Source organism: Chrysochloris asiatica, unplaced genomic scaffold, assembly GCF_000296735.1.
Source record: "Chrysochloris asiatica unplaced genomic scaffold, ChrAsi1.0 scaffold00007, whole genome shotgun sequence".
Lineage (NCBI taxonomy): Eukaryota > Metazoa > Chordata > Mammalia > Afrosoricida > Chrysochloridae > Chrysochloris > Chrysochloris asiatica.
Window position 1 is genome coordinate 12,447,818 of NW_006408525.1, and position 17,279 is coordinate 12,465,096.

The 17,279-nt window shown below is 42.9% G+C and overlaps 1 protein-coding gene across 1 annotated transcript; it reads left to right on the plus strand.

Annotated features, from left to right (window-relative positions):
• Positions 1-511: 511 nt before the first annotated feature.
• COIL (coilin) lies at positions 512-15,096 on the plus strand. The gene is made up of 7 exons (XM_006833642.1): positions 512-756; positions 6,503-7,598; positions 7,761-7,847; positions 8,385-8,432; positions 9,691-9,760; positions 13,120-13,208; positions 15,010-15,096. The coding sequence occupies exons 1-7, from the start codon at positions 512-514 to the stop codon at positions 15,094-15,096; spliced, it is 1,722 nt and encodes a 573-aa protein (XP_006833705.1).
• Positions 15,097-17,279: the final 2,183 nt, after the last annotated feature.

Sequence of the window (17,279 nt, forward strand, 5' to 3'; positions counted from 1 at the left end):
ATTTCATTCCGACTCACAAGGACCCTGTATAGGTTTTCCTAGGAGCAGTTGGTGGGTTTGAACTGCCGACCTTGTGGCTTGTGGCTCGCAGTCCAGTGCTGATCCTACAGCTCCGTGGTGGATGGCTATGTGCGTTGGAGTCGTCCGACACATAGCGACCCTGTCTAGGCTGTAAATCTTTACGGGAGCAGAAGTCTCTTGTCTCCCGCGGGTTAGATGGTAGTTTCAAACTGCTGACTTTGAGGTTAGCAGCCCAACTCGTAACCACTACGCTACCAGAGCTTCGTAGAAGAGAAATAAAGGCATTTTATTAAACTTGGCTTTAGCTCTGTAGTGAATGAAATTGAATCGAACCACCCAAGCTCCACGTTCTTAACAATTTACGAAGCTTGTAGTAGCCATGTGCCGCCGACAGGTGGCACACGTTAAAAGACTCCAGGGGGCGGGTCCCCCGAACACGCCTGTCCGTAGCAGAGTGGCATCTCTCGGCTTCCGTTGAGAGCCGAGTAAGATGGCAGCCTCCGAGACGGTTAGACTACGACTTCAATTTGACTATCCACCGCCAGCCACCCCGGACTGCACGGTCTTCTGGCTTCTCGTTGACTTAAGCAGATGCCGAGTTGTCACAGATCTCATCAGTCTTGTCCGCCAGCGCTTTGGCTTCAGTTCTGGAGCCCTCCTAGGCCTCTACCTGGACGGGGGGCTCCTGCCCCCTGGCGAGAGTGCGCGCCTGGTGCGAGACAACGACTGCCTCAGGTGTGCGATGGGTCTGGGTCGGGCCTGGGACGCGCCTGCGCACGCTCGGGGCGTGGGGACCTGGGGGAAGCGTGTGTTCAGCTTGCTGTAGACCCTCGAGTGGGTGGGAGGTAGGGGGATGGGGATGGGAGCCTCTAGGAGCGTCGCTGTTTAAAATGCATATTGTTGCAGCCATTTACGGTGTTGGGGAATCTCTAGGTTAACGACCATTCCTCCCCGGGAAGCTCCACAGGTGGGTGGCTGGAGGACGAAACTTGTAAAAATACTGGCTCTGTAGGATCAGCACTGAACTGTGAACCATAAGGTCTGCAGTTCAAACCCACCAGCTGCTCCTCGGAAACCCTATACTGGGTCGCTATGAGTCAGAATCGACTCTACGGCGCTTGACAACAAGAAATTATTGTGTGGAGACCTGTTGTGGCGCTGTAGGAAAAGCACCAGACTGCTAATCTTAAGGCCTGCGGTTCAAATCCTCCAGCCATCCCATGCAAACCCTATACAGAGTCGCTATGAGTCGGAACCGACTCACAGCACTTAATAACAACAAAGTTAGTGTATGGGCAAAGCCCGTGTTTCTTTCAGCCTTGATTTATACACCCTCCCTCACTTAGCCAATCATGGTGGGTCTGATGCAAATGTGCCTGAGACCTGACCTTGTCCTTGGTGGATCTCAGGGTCCGGTGAAGGAGATCCCAAAAAACAGGAAGTTATGATTACATAAAACCGTGGTTGTCCAACCGTAGTTGACCTGCGATATTCCCTGAGACTACTAGATGTCATTCTGTACCTGACCTGGGCTAGTGATGGTTCATGCCAATAGTTGTTTGTACCCCTTAGGGTTGTGAATTGGAGAACACAAAGTGTAATGTTAAACGTGCTTCCGGAAATTTTGTTACAGTGACACAGAGATGGGCATCAAGGAGCGATTGCAGTGTGTATTAACCAGATGTGGTTGATTTATCTAAAAAGGAAAAGAAAACAAGTGGTGAGACACAATGATCCCAGCTGAGATTCATATCTTGGACTCATTTATAGAGGGTTTCTTGTTTGTGTTATAGCTTCAGCTACATTTGATTGATTCCAGAAATGTGGACCAGCATACTTCTTGCTTGCTCTTTGTTGTTACACATGCCTTTACCCATAGCATGACAGATTCATTAGGTTTCTTCAGCGCATCAGATCATTTAATGTGGAATAATTACTATGCTTTTGTTTGTGTGTCTCTTTCTTAAATGATCAACACTATGATTTATTAATAGAGTTCAATGGCTTCTAATGATAAACTGAAGCAGTGCAGATTCTAAAAGAGTTTCTTTCCCTTTTTATTAATTGTGAAATAGATTTCCATTACCCTGCAATCCCAGAACTGTATTTATTGTAAAGACTGTGTCCCCTCCTGCTAAGTTTGCTTTCTGAACTTTCCCCTGCCTGATGAATTAATAACTTGTGTTTAGCTAATTACATTTATACTTCATTTAATGACTTACCTGGGAAATACATTCATTATAATTAAGTTAGCAACTTCAGAAAGAAACTATGAAAGCTGTTATAAATAATGAGTACAGTACAATGGCAGGTGAAATTCCTCCAAAATGCTTGAAACGCACCATTACATATGGCATTGAATACTTCCGCAGCTGTCTTTGGTGATAAACAGGACAGACCTCAGTGGGGGTAAATGCATTTGGAAAAATGTTTGCTTTTGTTGTTTTATGCCCTAGTCATTTTCTTGTCTTCCTCTTGCAAACTCACTTTCTTCAGGGCTATAACAGACTTATAGGAGTTCTGGTGTGGCGCTGTGGGTTAGTACACTGGACTGCAAGGTCGGTTTGAACCATAAGGTCAGCAGTTCAAGCTTACTAGCTGCTCCTGGGAAACCATATACAGGGTCACTATGTGTCGGAACCAACACTATGTGTTGGCAGCACTTAGTAACAACACAGCAGACATGTAGTCACTGTTCAAAGGTACCTAATATTGCCAGAGTAGTTTATGCTTCTGTATAGTCTTGTGTGGTGCAGGCAATTAGACCGAGTGATTAGACTGTGATATGCTGCTAAGTAAAGATGAACTTGAGAAAGGGGAGGTCAGTGTAGAACAGAAACAGCGAGGGAATTCAGCAGTGCATTTAAAGATGGGTGGGGAATGTTGGATGGCAGTACGCAATTGTGGAGGCAAGAGCTTGCCTGACTCAGTAAAGAGACAAGTCTGTCTTGCAGAAAGATTCTGTTGGAAGTACTGCAAGTATGCAGAGAAATTACATTAGGAAAAGTGGAGCCGGGTTATGGGAAGCCCACATTTCTAGCCTGAGAAACTGGATTTGATACAGCGTTTTTGAGCTCAGAGGCTCAAGCGACTTCTCTGCCCTTGTGTGCTGTCACCGTTTGCTCACACCATTTGTTTCAGGAGATTTCTTTGTTGAGGAAGCGTTCTGTAAAGAAACAAAATGCATTCTCTCCTCCTTTGCTTTGTAACCCTCTATGGCATTTGATACCAGATTTAAATTTAGAGATGGGTTCTTTTTTCATATTGCCATACTTAGTTACCCCTTGGATTTACACCCAAGCCCCGCTGGAGTATTGGTGAGGGCTGGCTGTAAGCGTTAAAAGGACAGACTTTACGAACCAGGGTCCTGAAACTTTGAGTGCCAGGGAAGGTAATTGCCATGAAATTATGAAACTGTCTTAGACATTACCAGATATCTTGAGGTACTGAGTTGATGGACCTGGGGGCTCAGGACCATAGTCTTAGGGACACCTTGGTCACTTGGCATAACCTATCTAGTCCTAGTGTGGTGCTGTGGGTTAATGCGTCAGACTGCAAAGCCATTTGAACTGCAAAGTTGGCGATTCAAGCTCACTAGCTTCTCCTCGGAAACCCTATATAAGGTCGCTGTGGGTCAGAACCCACTTGACGGCACCTCACAACAACAACAGTCCACAGACACATGTCCTACATCCTACTTTGGTGAGTAGAAACTAAGATCTTAAAGGCTAATGAGCAGCCATCTAAGGTACAACTATGGTTTCTCCTTGTCTGGAGGAAAGAAGAGTGATAAAACTTGAAGACCCTTGGAAACAATTAGTTCAAGGGCCTAATGAGCCATGTGAACATCAGTCTCCATGACCATGGGACAAGGCTACCACTACCAACTGTTCTGAAAGGGGTCACATTACAGGGTCCTGGATAGAGTGGGAGACAGTATGGAACAAAATTCAAATCGTAGAAAACATCAGACTTACTGGTCAGAAAGAGACTGGTGGAACCGCAGGCTATGGCCCTTGGTCACTCTTCCTGTCTGGAACTGAGCTCACCCTTGTGGTGCAATTTTCAGCCAAGCTGTAGGCAGGTATCTAGGGGAGAACAACACTAGTGAGGGGTACACACCATAGAATGGTCAACCATTCACATTAGAAAGGGCAGCATTTACCTAAGGAAAACATTGCAAGTGGTTGGGAAAGAAGGCAGATGGAAGTCAGAACCACAGGGAGGAAATGGGATGCCTAATGTTGCATTGAGGAGAATGTAATCAAGGTGGAAAAAGTATAGGATTTGTTGAATGTAAAACTGATGATCTGCTTTGCAAACATCTCAATTCACAAAGTTTAAATATATATATATATAATTGCCATTAAAGTTGCCCAGCTCTAGGTTTCTTGAGACTAAATTTTGTTTCACAGCATGTTGATGGTTTCTGGGCTTCAAAATGTTGAGAGCTGCTCTCATATGTTCATCTAATGCCCCCGAACAGTTGACAGAGTCAAGTAACTCCAGACCTTAGCTGCTCTGAGTCCTGGAACGTTCGTAGTCCTCCCCCATCCTTTTACTAAAACACACACAAAAGGAGCTTGTTACAAGAACTGTATTCTTCAAAAGACTTCAAGATTAAAAGCCCTCCATTTCTCTTCTCAATAGTTCTTCCACACCCCACTCTCCAGAAGTGTCTTCAGTTAGGTTTGTAGTACATCTTTCTGTACAGATACAAACAATACTTATACTTTCTTTTAAATTAATTAATGGCTTTTTTTTTTTTTTTTTAGAGTAGTTTTATTTTAGGTTTACGGAGAAATTGCACAAAGAATGCAGAAATCCCACGTGCCCTTTTCCTCCCTCCCATGCTGTTTCCTCTATTATCCATGTCCTGCATTAACGTGGGACATTTGTTCTGATCAATGACCCATTGTTGGTACTTGCTTTTTTTTTTTAAATTTATTTTGGGGTGAGGGGTGGGTGTACACCAAAACACTCAGGAATATATAATCATTTAAACAACCAGAGGGCACATTCTGCAAGCCTGTCTCCTAGCCACCAGCACATAGCCTTTCTCTTTCCATGAGTCTAAAGTCCTCAGCTGCTCTGTCTCTCCATGTCTTCATCTCTGCCTCCATCTCTGATGTTGCTGCTTCTCTGGATAGGGTTCCACATTCTGTTCATGCTCTTTACCACTGATGGTCCTAGGATCCTCTGTTCCTGGACTATAAAATTAACTACTCCCTCTTTATGTTACAAAACTTCTACCTTTACAGCTGTGACCATAGCAATTAGTCATGATAACAACTACTCACTATTGAATCATAAGAATCCTATCCCCATCTCTTTTCACCAGACCCACCTAGACAAGATGAAAACCATTCAGTGGGTATTCTGCCTTCCCTCGCACACTCTGAAACTAAACTCCTTCTTGAAATCTTGTAAGACAGTCACTTCATGCCTTTATAGTCCACCCCACCACCACCCCCAATTTTAGGTAGCCAATGTCTTAAGTTGCCTATCCCTATCACCCCTGCATACAGAGTGGGTAGGATGAAGACTTCTTCCTCTCAGTTGGTATTTTGAGCTACTACACCCATAAGTATAGTTCAAGTTCATCAAGTTGTAGCAATTTACACTTGTTTCCTTCATCAAAAAATTTTTTTATCTTCTTTTAGTGTAGTTATGATCTGTAAGCCATCAAAGCATGGGTACTATCTGCAAATTTGGGTGTTTTTGTGTGTCTCCTCTCACTTCATATCAGCTAGACCACCCTACTCTCAGCTCTAGCCCTCCATGGCTATGTTCTTGTCCATGGGCTCAGGAGACCCCGGTACTTGCTTTTTTTAAAATACAGATGCCATCGTAACACATATTATTCTCCGTTTATCCCCTGTGATGTATCCTGGGTATCTTTCATGTCACTGTTCTAAATATGAGAACTATCCAGTCGACAGCATGCTAGAAAGACTATGAGCTTTGAAGTTAGATAAAATCCCGTTTCTGCTATTGTTAGCTGTGGGAGGGCTTGGGCATGGTATTTATATGGACCGTAATTTGGGGCTCTATAAGATGAAAGACTCCTCCTTCCCAGTGGTATTGATTTTAGAGGAAATACATAGAAAATGTTTGGGATGCAGTTGATGGTCAATAAATAAGAGTCATTTGAAAGTTGACCATAAATAGCACAGAGTTCACCTTGGTGCCATAGGATAAGCCCTCTACTTCAAGGTCAGGTTGAACCGCAAGATTGGTGGTTCAAACTCACCAGCTGTTCCTTAGAAATCCTCTAAGGGTCGCTGTGAGTTAGAACCAATTTGACGGCATTTAAGAACAACAACAGGCCATTTTATCAGTCTTTTGTTCATATGGGGTTTGACAACTTGTCATTGGCTGATGGTAGTGACAGTTTGCATAGTCATCTCAGTATATAACTCCATCTTGGGATGTGCTTCTGAAGTATTTACTCTAGTTATCTCTTTTGTTCTTTTGACAGAGTTAAATTAGAAGAAGGTGTTACGGAGAGTCCTGTAGTAGCCAGCAATGGTGACAGTACTAATGTATTACCTAAAAAAGCAAAGAAGCGGGCATTTAAATTGGTGGAGGATGAAGAAGATGAACTAGGTTACAAATGTTCAAGGAAGTGTTGGAAGAAGCAAGAGGACAATGACCATGAGAAGACCCTGGATGGGGAACCAAAAACTGCCATAAACCAAAATGTGAGGAAAAAAACTAAGAGGAAAAACAAAGCAGCATGTGATGATGATGGTAGAGAGACCAGAAGAAAATCACCAAAGAAAAAGGAGAAAGGTGAATTTAAAAGACAAATAAAGAATCACAAGTCTCCTAAAGCACAGGCTGTGAAAGACTGGGCCATCAAGAACTGTAGTCCGCCAAAAGGCTCGCCTGTTAGAAACAGCCTGGTGAAAGTCAGAAAGAAAGGTGGGATAGGCATTTGTGCAAAAGATAGCCCCAATTCCTCATCAGAGTCTGAGTCATCGCATGAATCCACCAGTGATGGCCTCAGCAATGCTGTTTCGGAGGTTAAGAAGTCCTCAGAGAAAGTATCAACTGGATTACCAAAAGAAGGATCCTCTGTGAAAAACACAACTAAGAAAAAACTGGTTTCAAAAACTAACTTCAGCCTCACCCCTGTCAAGGGCAAGGCCACCAACACATCATCTTCTAGTTCAGACTCCAGTTCTGAGTCAGATGATGAGAGCACAGTGTCTCAGAGAACCCCGGAGTGCGCTGCAAGTCTCTTAAAGACAGTGGGCCTTTTCGCAGGAAAAGGTGGCGCAGGGCCAGACTTGTTGACCCAGACTCGAAGTGCTCCTGGATGGAAGCATTCCGATTCACATGGGGGCAGACAGGCTTCTGGTCCTTCCAACTTGTCTCTCCCCACCAGTTTGGGAAGAGGATGGGGTAGAGGAGAGGACCTTCTTTCTTGGAAAGGATCCAGGGGCCGGGGCGTGCGGGGCAGAGGTCGAGGACGAGGGCAAACCATTCCCTGTGTTTTAAATCGAAACAGTGAACTTCAGAAGCAGCAGCAGTTAAATGAAATGTTAACAAACTCATCTACTATTATACAGGTCAGTGTTAATTCACTCGAGTTTGTCTGCTTGCCTGTCCCCCCAGCCCCTTGATGCGTGTCTGGAGTTGGTTTCGTGGATTCACATTTTCTCACCGGAACAAAGTCTTAAGACTAATACTGGGTTGTTGCTCGTTTTGTTTTGTTTTGTTTTGTTTTTCAGAATCCAGTAGAAATGCACAAGAAGGACTACAGTACATTACCACTATTAGCAGCTGCCCCTCAAGTTGGAGAAAAGATTGCATTCAAGGTATATGTTGTTGTTGTTAAGTGCCGTCGAGTCGGTTCCGACCCATATCGACCCTGTACAGGGTTTCTGAGGGTGTAAATCTTTACGGGAGTAGAAAGCCTCATCTTTCTCCTGTGGAGCGGCTGGTAGTTTCGAACCGCTGACCTTAAGGTTCGCAGCCCAATTCGTAACCACTACGCTACCAGAGCACCTTATGTGTGTGTGTGTGTGTGTGTGTGTATGTATGTATATATATATATATATAAACAATAACCATACGGCAAAAAATAAAGTTAATTTCTCCTCCACATAAACTTACTTAGTCAGTAAAGTTGAATATATTTAATATGCATTAAGATATAAATTAAATGTCATAGAAAGTCAGCTGACATTTTCACTAGAACCCCTGTTTTGCTGTGGTTCACAGTAGGATCCCCGGAGTGGTGGAAGAGGGCACCGTAACACAGTGTGCTTCCTTGTGGGTGGGCCGAAGGGGGTATGAGGATGTGTGACTTGAAGAGGGACTTGTGTATTTATAGAGATTTTAAATCTTTTCAGCTTTTGGAACTAACATCTGATTATTCTCCTGATGTTTCTGATTACAAGGTATGGCTGTTAATTTAAAATAATTATCGGTATACTAAAGAAACTAAAATTGTATTTAGTACTACTGATGTAGGGTAATATAAAATTTTTTGAGTACATAATATCATAAAGTAGAAGTTAAAAACATTAAAATGTAATTTCAAATAGTATTTCCCAGTGTCATTAACCTCATACTTGAGAAGACTGTAGAATGGAAATACTGAGCTTAATTTATTTTCATGTCCTTTTTTGTAATCAACTTAGAAACCCAAGTGCATCTGAGTACTCCACCTACATAATGTACATAATAATCACATAATGTAAACTTTGAAAGAAAATGACACATAGTTTTTGGCTAGAAAATTTGATTTTCACCAGGAGCTCTTTGACATGTTGTGAATTATTACTGGTTATCCTGCTCTGAAGTGGTCAGTTAATGGCAGACAATTCCCATGGACCGCCCGTAGACGTTCTTCACTGCCCATCTGTATGGAACTCTATGTGGGCACAATCCAGTAAAAGCTTGACTCACACAATTATGTGTTTCCTTCCCCTTTTGTTGAGAACCGTATTAAACCGCGTGCGTTCCTTCTTTGCATGGCGAACACTAGGATGAGAGCTCTCATTTGAGTATCGTGGTGGCCTAGCGAGGTTTCCTTCCTCCTCTTCCCGTCTTCCGTCACTGTGCTGTCCTAGGGCTCTGTCTGTCCTTTACTCTCCTTCTAACCTGCAGGCCAGTGCTGGCCCAGTTAGGGTTTAAATGGAACTGTTTTGCCTCTGGGAGACACTGGGTGATTTAAACTGTTAACAGGCCCAGCTGCTAACCAAAACGGTGGAGGTACCAGTCTGCCCCTAGCACCTCGGAAGAAAGTCCTGGTGATTTGTGAGAGGCTTCAAATAGTTTGTGGAGGAATTTCATTCCATTTTTTCATGAACTTTTAGAAGCCCCCTTCTACTTCCGAAAAATTAGCTATTGAAAACCCAAAGGTGTTCCTTTCTACTCTCACACAATTCTACCAAGCCGTGAGTTGAAATCGACTCAACAGCAGCTGGTTGTGTTGCCTCTGAGGGGATTTCCATCTGTTTACAGAGAGGGGTTTTCAATCCACATGTCTGCTTTTATTTCTCCTATATACTGATTTATTTAAATTTTAAAAAATTTGAAATCAAATTCAAATAACATAAAATTCACCCTTTTAACCAGAGTATATTTCAGTGCTTTTATAGTGTATCCATAATGGACATGTTGATTTTTGACTTGGACTTTTATTTTTTAAAGGAAGGAAAAATATTAAGCCACAACCCAGAGACCCAACAAATGGATATAGAAATCCTTTCATCTTTACCTGGTGAGTCTTTCAGAATAGGATCTGAAAATACTCTTCATATCTTCAGTGGTTCCTGAACAGCTTTCCTGCACAGGAGATGTTTGCTTTGCTGGTCCTGTGATTAATTAGGGCTCCACTGCCCCTCTGTCTGCACACTACAACTTGGGGCCCACATCCCTGCTCCCGTGAGTGGGATTAATTGTGTGCCTACAGAGACCTTGGTGGATTTGTTCCCAAAGCTATTAGGTTAATAGTTCTTATTACTGTAATTATATCATTTCATAAATCATGCAAACTGGTAAAAATTGATTGTAAAAAATAATTATGTCTATATTGAATGCTGACTCAGAAGAGTTGATAAAAATTTGCTATTAAATTATGTTCGGGCAGGTCAACTGTAAAAAGGGAAAATTCTGTAAAAATGTAAGAGGATTTTGCATTCAGATTGCCTTTCAAATCTAAGGATGCTTGCATCTCAGTTTACAACTAAAACTGGAAACTGTGGAAACTGTAGACAGTACATTAGGGGTATGTATGTCGTATAAAAGCAAGACAGATATCTCTAAGCCTTGGTCCCATACTCATAGACTTTCCCCGTCTTACTTCAGACGATTGGCAAGGGAGCAGACTTTGTGTGTTAAGTCAAAAGTTAGCTATGGCATATGAGTATACACACACACACACACACACACATTATTATTTTAGATCGTTCCCTGCTTTATTCCTTACTAGTCCCACCCATGACTGGTTCTGAAAGCTTGGAACAAGAGGGCCTTTGCTGTATCAGCTTAATTTTGGAATGTGTTTGGGAGATCTTTCTTTGGCAGACTCTAACACAGTGAACTGTCTTCTGCTTGTTTTTAAATAAGATGAAACACTCCAATAAGCAGGAACCAATCAAAGGGGTTTTCAACAAATTCCCGTCATGGTATTAAGAATTAGTTACAATTTATAGTGGTTTTCCAGCTTTTGATTAGGTTTTATTTGTAGAAGAGAAGCTTTGTGGACACAGCTGGGTCACGGCTTGTAAGGTGATTGGCAGTGATAACACGCAGTTAGAGCTTTTCTTCTTTAGAGCATCCAGAAATTGCTTGACCTCTTCTCTACTGGAAATACAAGCCGTCTTTGCATGTTTCCAGTATGCATGAGAGGTCCTGGTATGGCGCTGTAGTGATATGCACTGGTGTGATACGCACTGGACTGATAGCCACATGTGGTTCAAACCCACCAGCCGCTCCTCAGCAACTCTACACAGGGTCTCTATGAGTCAGAACCAACTCAATTGCACTTAATAACAACAACAACAACCTATGCATGAATCTCAGTTCTTAACGGTTTAGATAACTAATACTAGTCCTCGCACAACATAGTTCCAGTTTCAGTTACCATGGCATGTTAATGCTATTCAACAACATACTGCTAGCTCTTCAGCCCACAGATCTCCATGTGAATAATAAATGCACACTGTGAATGGCCAGCAGTCACATCACTTCCTCCAGCGTTTGTCAGTGATGGATCACCTTTGATCTGTTACTTGGATCCTGTGAAGACAGCAGGCTGTGTAGCTTGTAACCTCTTTGTTAAATGGAAGGAGGGAATAGTTAAATGAGGGAATTGGTCAGCAAAAATCAAAGCTCAGCAAAAAAACACAAAATGATAGTAAGGCTAGAAGTGAAATTTGAATTGAACACCAATGGAGTTTATAACAGATAGCTGTGATAATGTCCACACTGCTTTGTGAACATATGGACATAAATGAGGAGTGTGGTTGTGATGAAAGAATGAAGATATCCCAGAGGAAGTTATACTAGCAAAAACTTCACATTACAAACCCCCTTCCAAGACTTAAGACTCAATGGAAATAGGTGCTCTGATTGGTGACCACACGCATCGTTGATAGGGGGAAGTGGGGTAAAAGCAGCAATGAAGCAGCAAGCTAAGCTCTACAATGTTCGGTGGGCTTCTGTGGACCCAGATGGGGACCTGGTTGGCCCGCAGTGTGGGGAGACCTGGGGACTCCTGGGCCCAGAGTCAGCGGCGTGGCCACAGAGGACTAGAGTGGAGAGTGAAGCTACCAGCTGATAGGAAGAGAGGGCATACGCACAAGAACACCCACACCTGCAGATGGTACCCACGTGACCTGACCCCGATGAATGGATGATCAGAACTCAACCAAGAGAAGAAAGAAGAGGGAAAAAAAAAAAAGAGTGATCTGATACAATTTGATGAACTCGACCTACACCTATGGATGCAGTAACCTAAAAGAGGAAACAAATCCTTACAGCAAGAAACATTCCCACCCCCTCCACACACAGAGTAGACAGGGATAGGCAACTTGGACATTGGATACCCAAATGGTGGGGGAGGGGGGACTACAAAGGCAAGAAGTGACTGGCTTACAAGCTTTCAAGAGGGAACCTAGAGCTAAGGGGCATGGAGGAAGGCAGAATCTCCAGTGAGTACTATCCAATCTGAAGGGTCACTTGTGATACAATAGTGAATGATTGTTATCAGGACTGATTGTGAGGGTTGGAAATGTAAAGGTAAACGTTTTGTAGCAAGGAGGGGAGTGATTAACTGTCCAGTCTAGGAGCAGAGGTCTCTAGGACCATCAACGAAGAAGAGCCGAGAGCAGGACCCTACCCAGAGAAGCAACGAGGCCCGAGATAGAGGCAGAGACAATGACATGGAGTGATGAAGTGGCTGGGGACTTTGGATCCAGAGAGGGACTGTGTGCTGAAGAATTGGGGGGGGGGGGGGGGGTAGGGGGCGGGTTTATAGGGTATACCCTTTGGTCGATTGATGATGCATGGAGGGGATTGGAACCATGGCAATGAAACGATATACGGTGGAATGGTGGAATGAATGTAAAACAAAGTTCTCTCATGTAAAATATTATATAATTCACAATAAAACATGAAAAAAAAAAAACTTTAAAGAAATTTAGGAAGATGTTTTATGACTTTAAAGTTACTGCAAAGGATAAAATGTTGTAAGTTGATCCACACTTATAAAAGAGTATGCAGTTCCACAAGGACAGAATACTTGATACTTGCCCTTAGTGTAAGTATATAGCAAGAATGCAAATACTGTGGTTAGATCCGTGCAGGTTTTTTTAAACCAAGAAGTGAAACACTTTAGTTCTCAGTGTTTTTAATGTTTTAAATTACAATGTACTCCATATATGTTCTTTTTACCCAAGAAGCCCCCATCTACAAATGCCAGGTTTCTTAGGGCCTTCTGAGCACACCCCATGCTCCTGTGTACAGATTGGTTGACCATTTCTTTGGAGTTTCTAGTGGCATGAATTCCCTGCAGAGGGACATATTGGTTTACTTTGCAATGACTTTTTGTCTCACCTCCTTACTGTGTGGTTTCAGCCATGAGAGAACCTGGGAAATTTGATCTGGTTTATCACAATGAGAATGGAGCTGAGGTGGTGGAGTATGCTGTGACGCAGGACAAGAGGGTAGGCGGACTTCTCTTCTGGAGACTGCGCGGTCATGCCTTCTCTCTGGTCTGGAAGGTGACATCGCACTTTCTTGAACTGCCTATTCAAACAGGAAGGATCTAGGCCCCGGGGGACTCTGGTCTACCTAGGAGGCAGCAAACTATTGCCAACTGCCCAATGGAGGCCCTGACATGGCAGGATGCACAGAGAACAAACTCTTGTGTAGGAATGCAGAGTTGCTGAAGGTTGTAGTCACAGGATTTGTGTGAGCTCCCAAGTGGAAAGAGTGGTATATTTTTTAAGGTTTTTTTTTTTTTTTTTAAGTTCAGTTAGAAATGTGCATATTACTTAAATGTACAGTTTGGATGATTTTACAAATGGGCATACCATGTAACCACCAGATGAAGGACAGGACATTAAAAGTCCCTCTCGTGCCCCTTCTTGTCACTTTGTGCCTGTCCTCTGCCACTACCCCCACCCCCATGCTACCACTGTTTTGATTTGCCACAGCATCATTTTGAAGAAGGGCTTAAAGTAACAAGTTTGTCCTTGATTTTGTTTAAATCCTTGAATTGTCGTTTTGGAAAGTATGATACATGGATTAAACCGCTTGTAGACATCCCAGGCTGCCAGGATAGCAGGCCGTCCCTGGCTCATTAGGCTGTGCTAGCATTACAGTCAATAGAATTATATTTATAATTAGGGTTGCATTTAAGAAAATGCCTTCTCTTCAGGTGTTATATATTTTCAGTGTTAATATTCTGTAAAGTTCAATATTCACATTTTGTCTAAAATGTACCTAACCAAGTCCTGTGTTTTCTTTTGGCTAGGATAGATGAACTCCGGAGAACTGATTCCAAAACCACATTCTTAGAGTGCAACCCCACTTTTCATTGAAATCTACCCCAGGCCACTGCATTGGAAAACTAAATCTGGGAGGCTTTCCCCCTGGCCTATTCAAACGATGTTGTTGTTGTCAAGTGCCATTGAGTCATTTCTGACCCATAGCGACCCTGTATAGGGTTTCTGAGGAGCAGCTGGTGAGCTTGAACCGGCAACTTTGCAGTTCAAATGGCTTTGCAGTCTGGCTCATTAACCCACAGCGCCACATCAGGACTCCATTCAAAAGATAGAAAGACTGTAATTACCTTTTCTTGAAACTAGATGGCCCTCGTTCACCCTTTGTAGCATGTGGAAAAAGCCTGTATTTAGGCAGCAAAGGATAAGAACTACAGAGCTGCAAGAGAAAGGACACCAACATTCCACTGAATCTGGGGCACCGCTGACTCCCAAGAGGTCTGGGAGCCTCTGCCCACCTGGAGTTTGTTGAGGCATATCCTTCTGATCATTTTGTAACGAGTTAGCCTGTTTCCCCACCCTAGTTTTAAACCAAAGAAAAATGAAATAGGTTTCATATAAAATTTAGCAGCATTTCAGGTCAATTACGTTCTTATATTCTAATTGAACTCAGTTTACTCCAAGACTCAGTCATTCTAGTTCTTCAGCCATTCTGCACAAATAAAAAGTTCCTTGAGTGACGATTTTGACTTAAAAGAGGAACTCTGGTGGCACGGTGCTTAAGGGGTTGGCTGCAAACCAAAAGATCAGCAGTTCAAATTCACCAACCACTCTGAAGGAGAAAAATGTGGCGCTGTGTTACCAAAAAGGTTTGCAGCCTTGGAAACCTTGGGGGCTGTTCTCTCCTGTGCTACAGGGTCACTCAGAGTTGGCAACAACTTAAAAGCAATGATACAGTTTTGGCTTTGGATGTGGCCTCAGAATGAAGTCTCTAAATGTGGTGTTTTGTATTTTTCCTCAGATCACTGTGTGTTGGAGAGAATTGATTGATCCCAGACTAATTGTGGAATCTATAAGTAACAACGCATCAAGCACAGAACTTGCCTGACAGCAGCCGTTCCCCTCACTGTTTCTTTATGTCCTGTGTGTGAAAGTGACTAGAACTGAACTTTTTAAAAAAAACATTTGAAAATTGTATGCATTTTTTATCTTCACCTTACTGCATAGGAAAAAAAAAAAATCTACCTCATCCTTTAAAATCACATGAGTGTTGGTTTTGTAGACTTTTTTTTTTTTTTTTTTTTCTGGTTTAGTTTCTGTAACAGAGTTTAAATATGACATTCCCTGCAGGCTTGCTCTATTCTGCTGTGTGTGGTTTCTTCTCTTTATTTTTTTGACCATCAAGTAGTGACCGTCCATAGGAGTCTATAATACCAACTACGAGAAATTGCTGCATATCTTGCCGCACCAAGTTTTATTAAGTAACACTTTTAAACATGAAAGCATGTTACATGATCTAATTTTTTAACATTTGAACTGTTCCATTAACTGTGGAATATCTGCTACATTTCAAGTATTTTATGCTTGCAATTGTCAAGAGCTAACAGGTGGTTGGATTTGTTGTAGGCACTGAGTTAAGGAATCCTTCCACATTTCTCTCAACTGTAAAATTAAGGATTCTTAGGGCCCTCTGCAGAGCTGTGAAGATAAGATTGCATGTATGTGCCTGGGGAAGAACCAGTGCTCTGCTTGGGTGAGAGAGTTAGTTTACTATGAGCTTCAGTCCAGGGAATGTGTTACTTGTCACAAGACCCCAAGCCACCTGACTGAATGTGCTGGAGTGAGGATCTTGAACAGAAACGTCCTCTTGTTCAACACAAAGCTAAAATGGCTACATATATACTGTGAAAACTGCTTCCTTCTAGCAAAAGATCAGATTCCTCCTTCAGCTTTGCAAATTTTTGAATAAAATCATATTGAGCTAAACTTCCATACTTTGTCATTAGTGAAGTGTTTCAAATCCTTGTCTTGTTTTAGAATAATGCAAGCAATGCCCGTTTTCCGTAACAAGAAGGTTATCTTTGCTACAGGATTTTAGTGTGGGCCAGTGAAGATGATGTACATGACACTGATGTGGATCTGAACATGAGTGTCATGAAAAGTATCACTTCAGAAAGAGGGAGATTGACATGGATGGGGTCTTGGCATTCGGGTTCCTGTGTTGCACCCTCTCTTTACAGGGCTTGGAAAACAAAGATAAAAGTCATAAACACCGACTAGAGTATAGGGAAGTGTTGAGCTGAGTGTGTGTTCTCCTCAGATTGTAATCAGCCTGTGAGGTGAGTGAGTCACCTCGTTCCTCTGGAGTGCTGGCTCCACACTAGGAATCACAAACCATTAGAAAGGTCATGGGGTCAGTTGAATGGGTGGTGACCAGCTTCTTGAAGAATGAAATAAAATAAATAGAGAAAGAAACTGCACCATCTCCAATAAGTTGCATTTGCCTTAGGAAATGTTGGTTTCCCTCCCTATAGCCATGTGTGTACTCAGTCACCATGCAGAATGTCAGTGGATTTCTTGTGCCTGAAATAGAAATAATTGTCATGTTCCACTCCGACTGAGACACTCAACTCTACCATCTACCCCAGGAGTGACACACAGGAGGGGAGATGAAAACAAAGGTGGTCCAGAAGCACTATTCGAGATGAAAATGCTAAGTACACACCTGGTGTGGCACTGTAGCATAAGCACTGGACTGCTAACCACAAGGCCGGTGGTTCAAACTCACCAGCTACTCCTTGGAATCCCAATACAGGGTTGCTATGAGTTGGCACTGAACAGCAACAAACCCAATGTTGAAAACCTTGAAAGACAAACCAACTAGCAGAGGGCGTGTCTAGTGTCACTTCAGAGCACCTGCCTCATGCATCCCCATCGGCTGCTCTTGTCCTTGGGAACCTGAGCTCTCTGGCTAATTACTTTTCTGCCACATGACTCAGTCTTCCCATCTTCAGATTTTCCACTCTCCCATTAAGTTAGAAACTTCTGCTGTGGTTCTTATATATTCAACTGTATAAAAAGATGCTCACCCTGACTTAGTCCAGTATCCCACAGGATTGTTTTTCCCTTCTTGTGAAACCTGGCTTCCTATCACCATCCACATTGCCGGCACTGCACGATTGGTCTCTTGACTGTGTTTGTCTTGGACTCAGCGGTTGGTAACTTGGCTTCCCTGGTCTTTACTGTTTCAGCCACTTCCAAACCTGCATCAGAGCATTCACTCCTACCCCT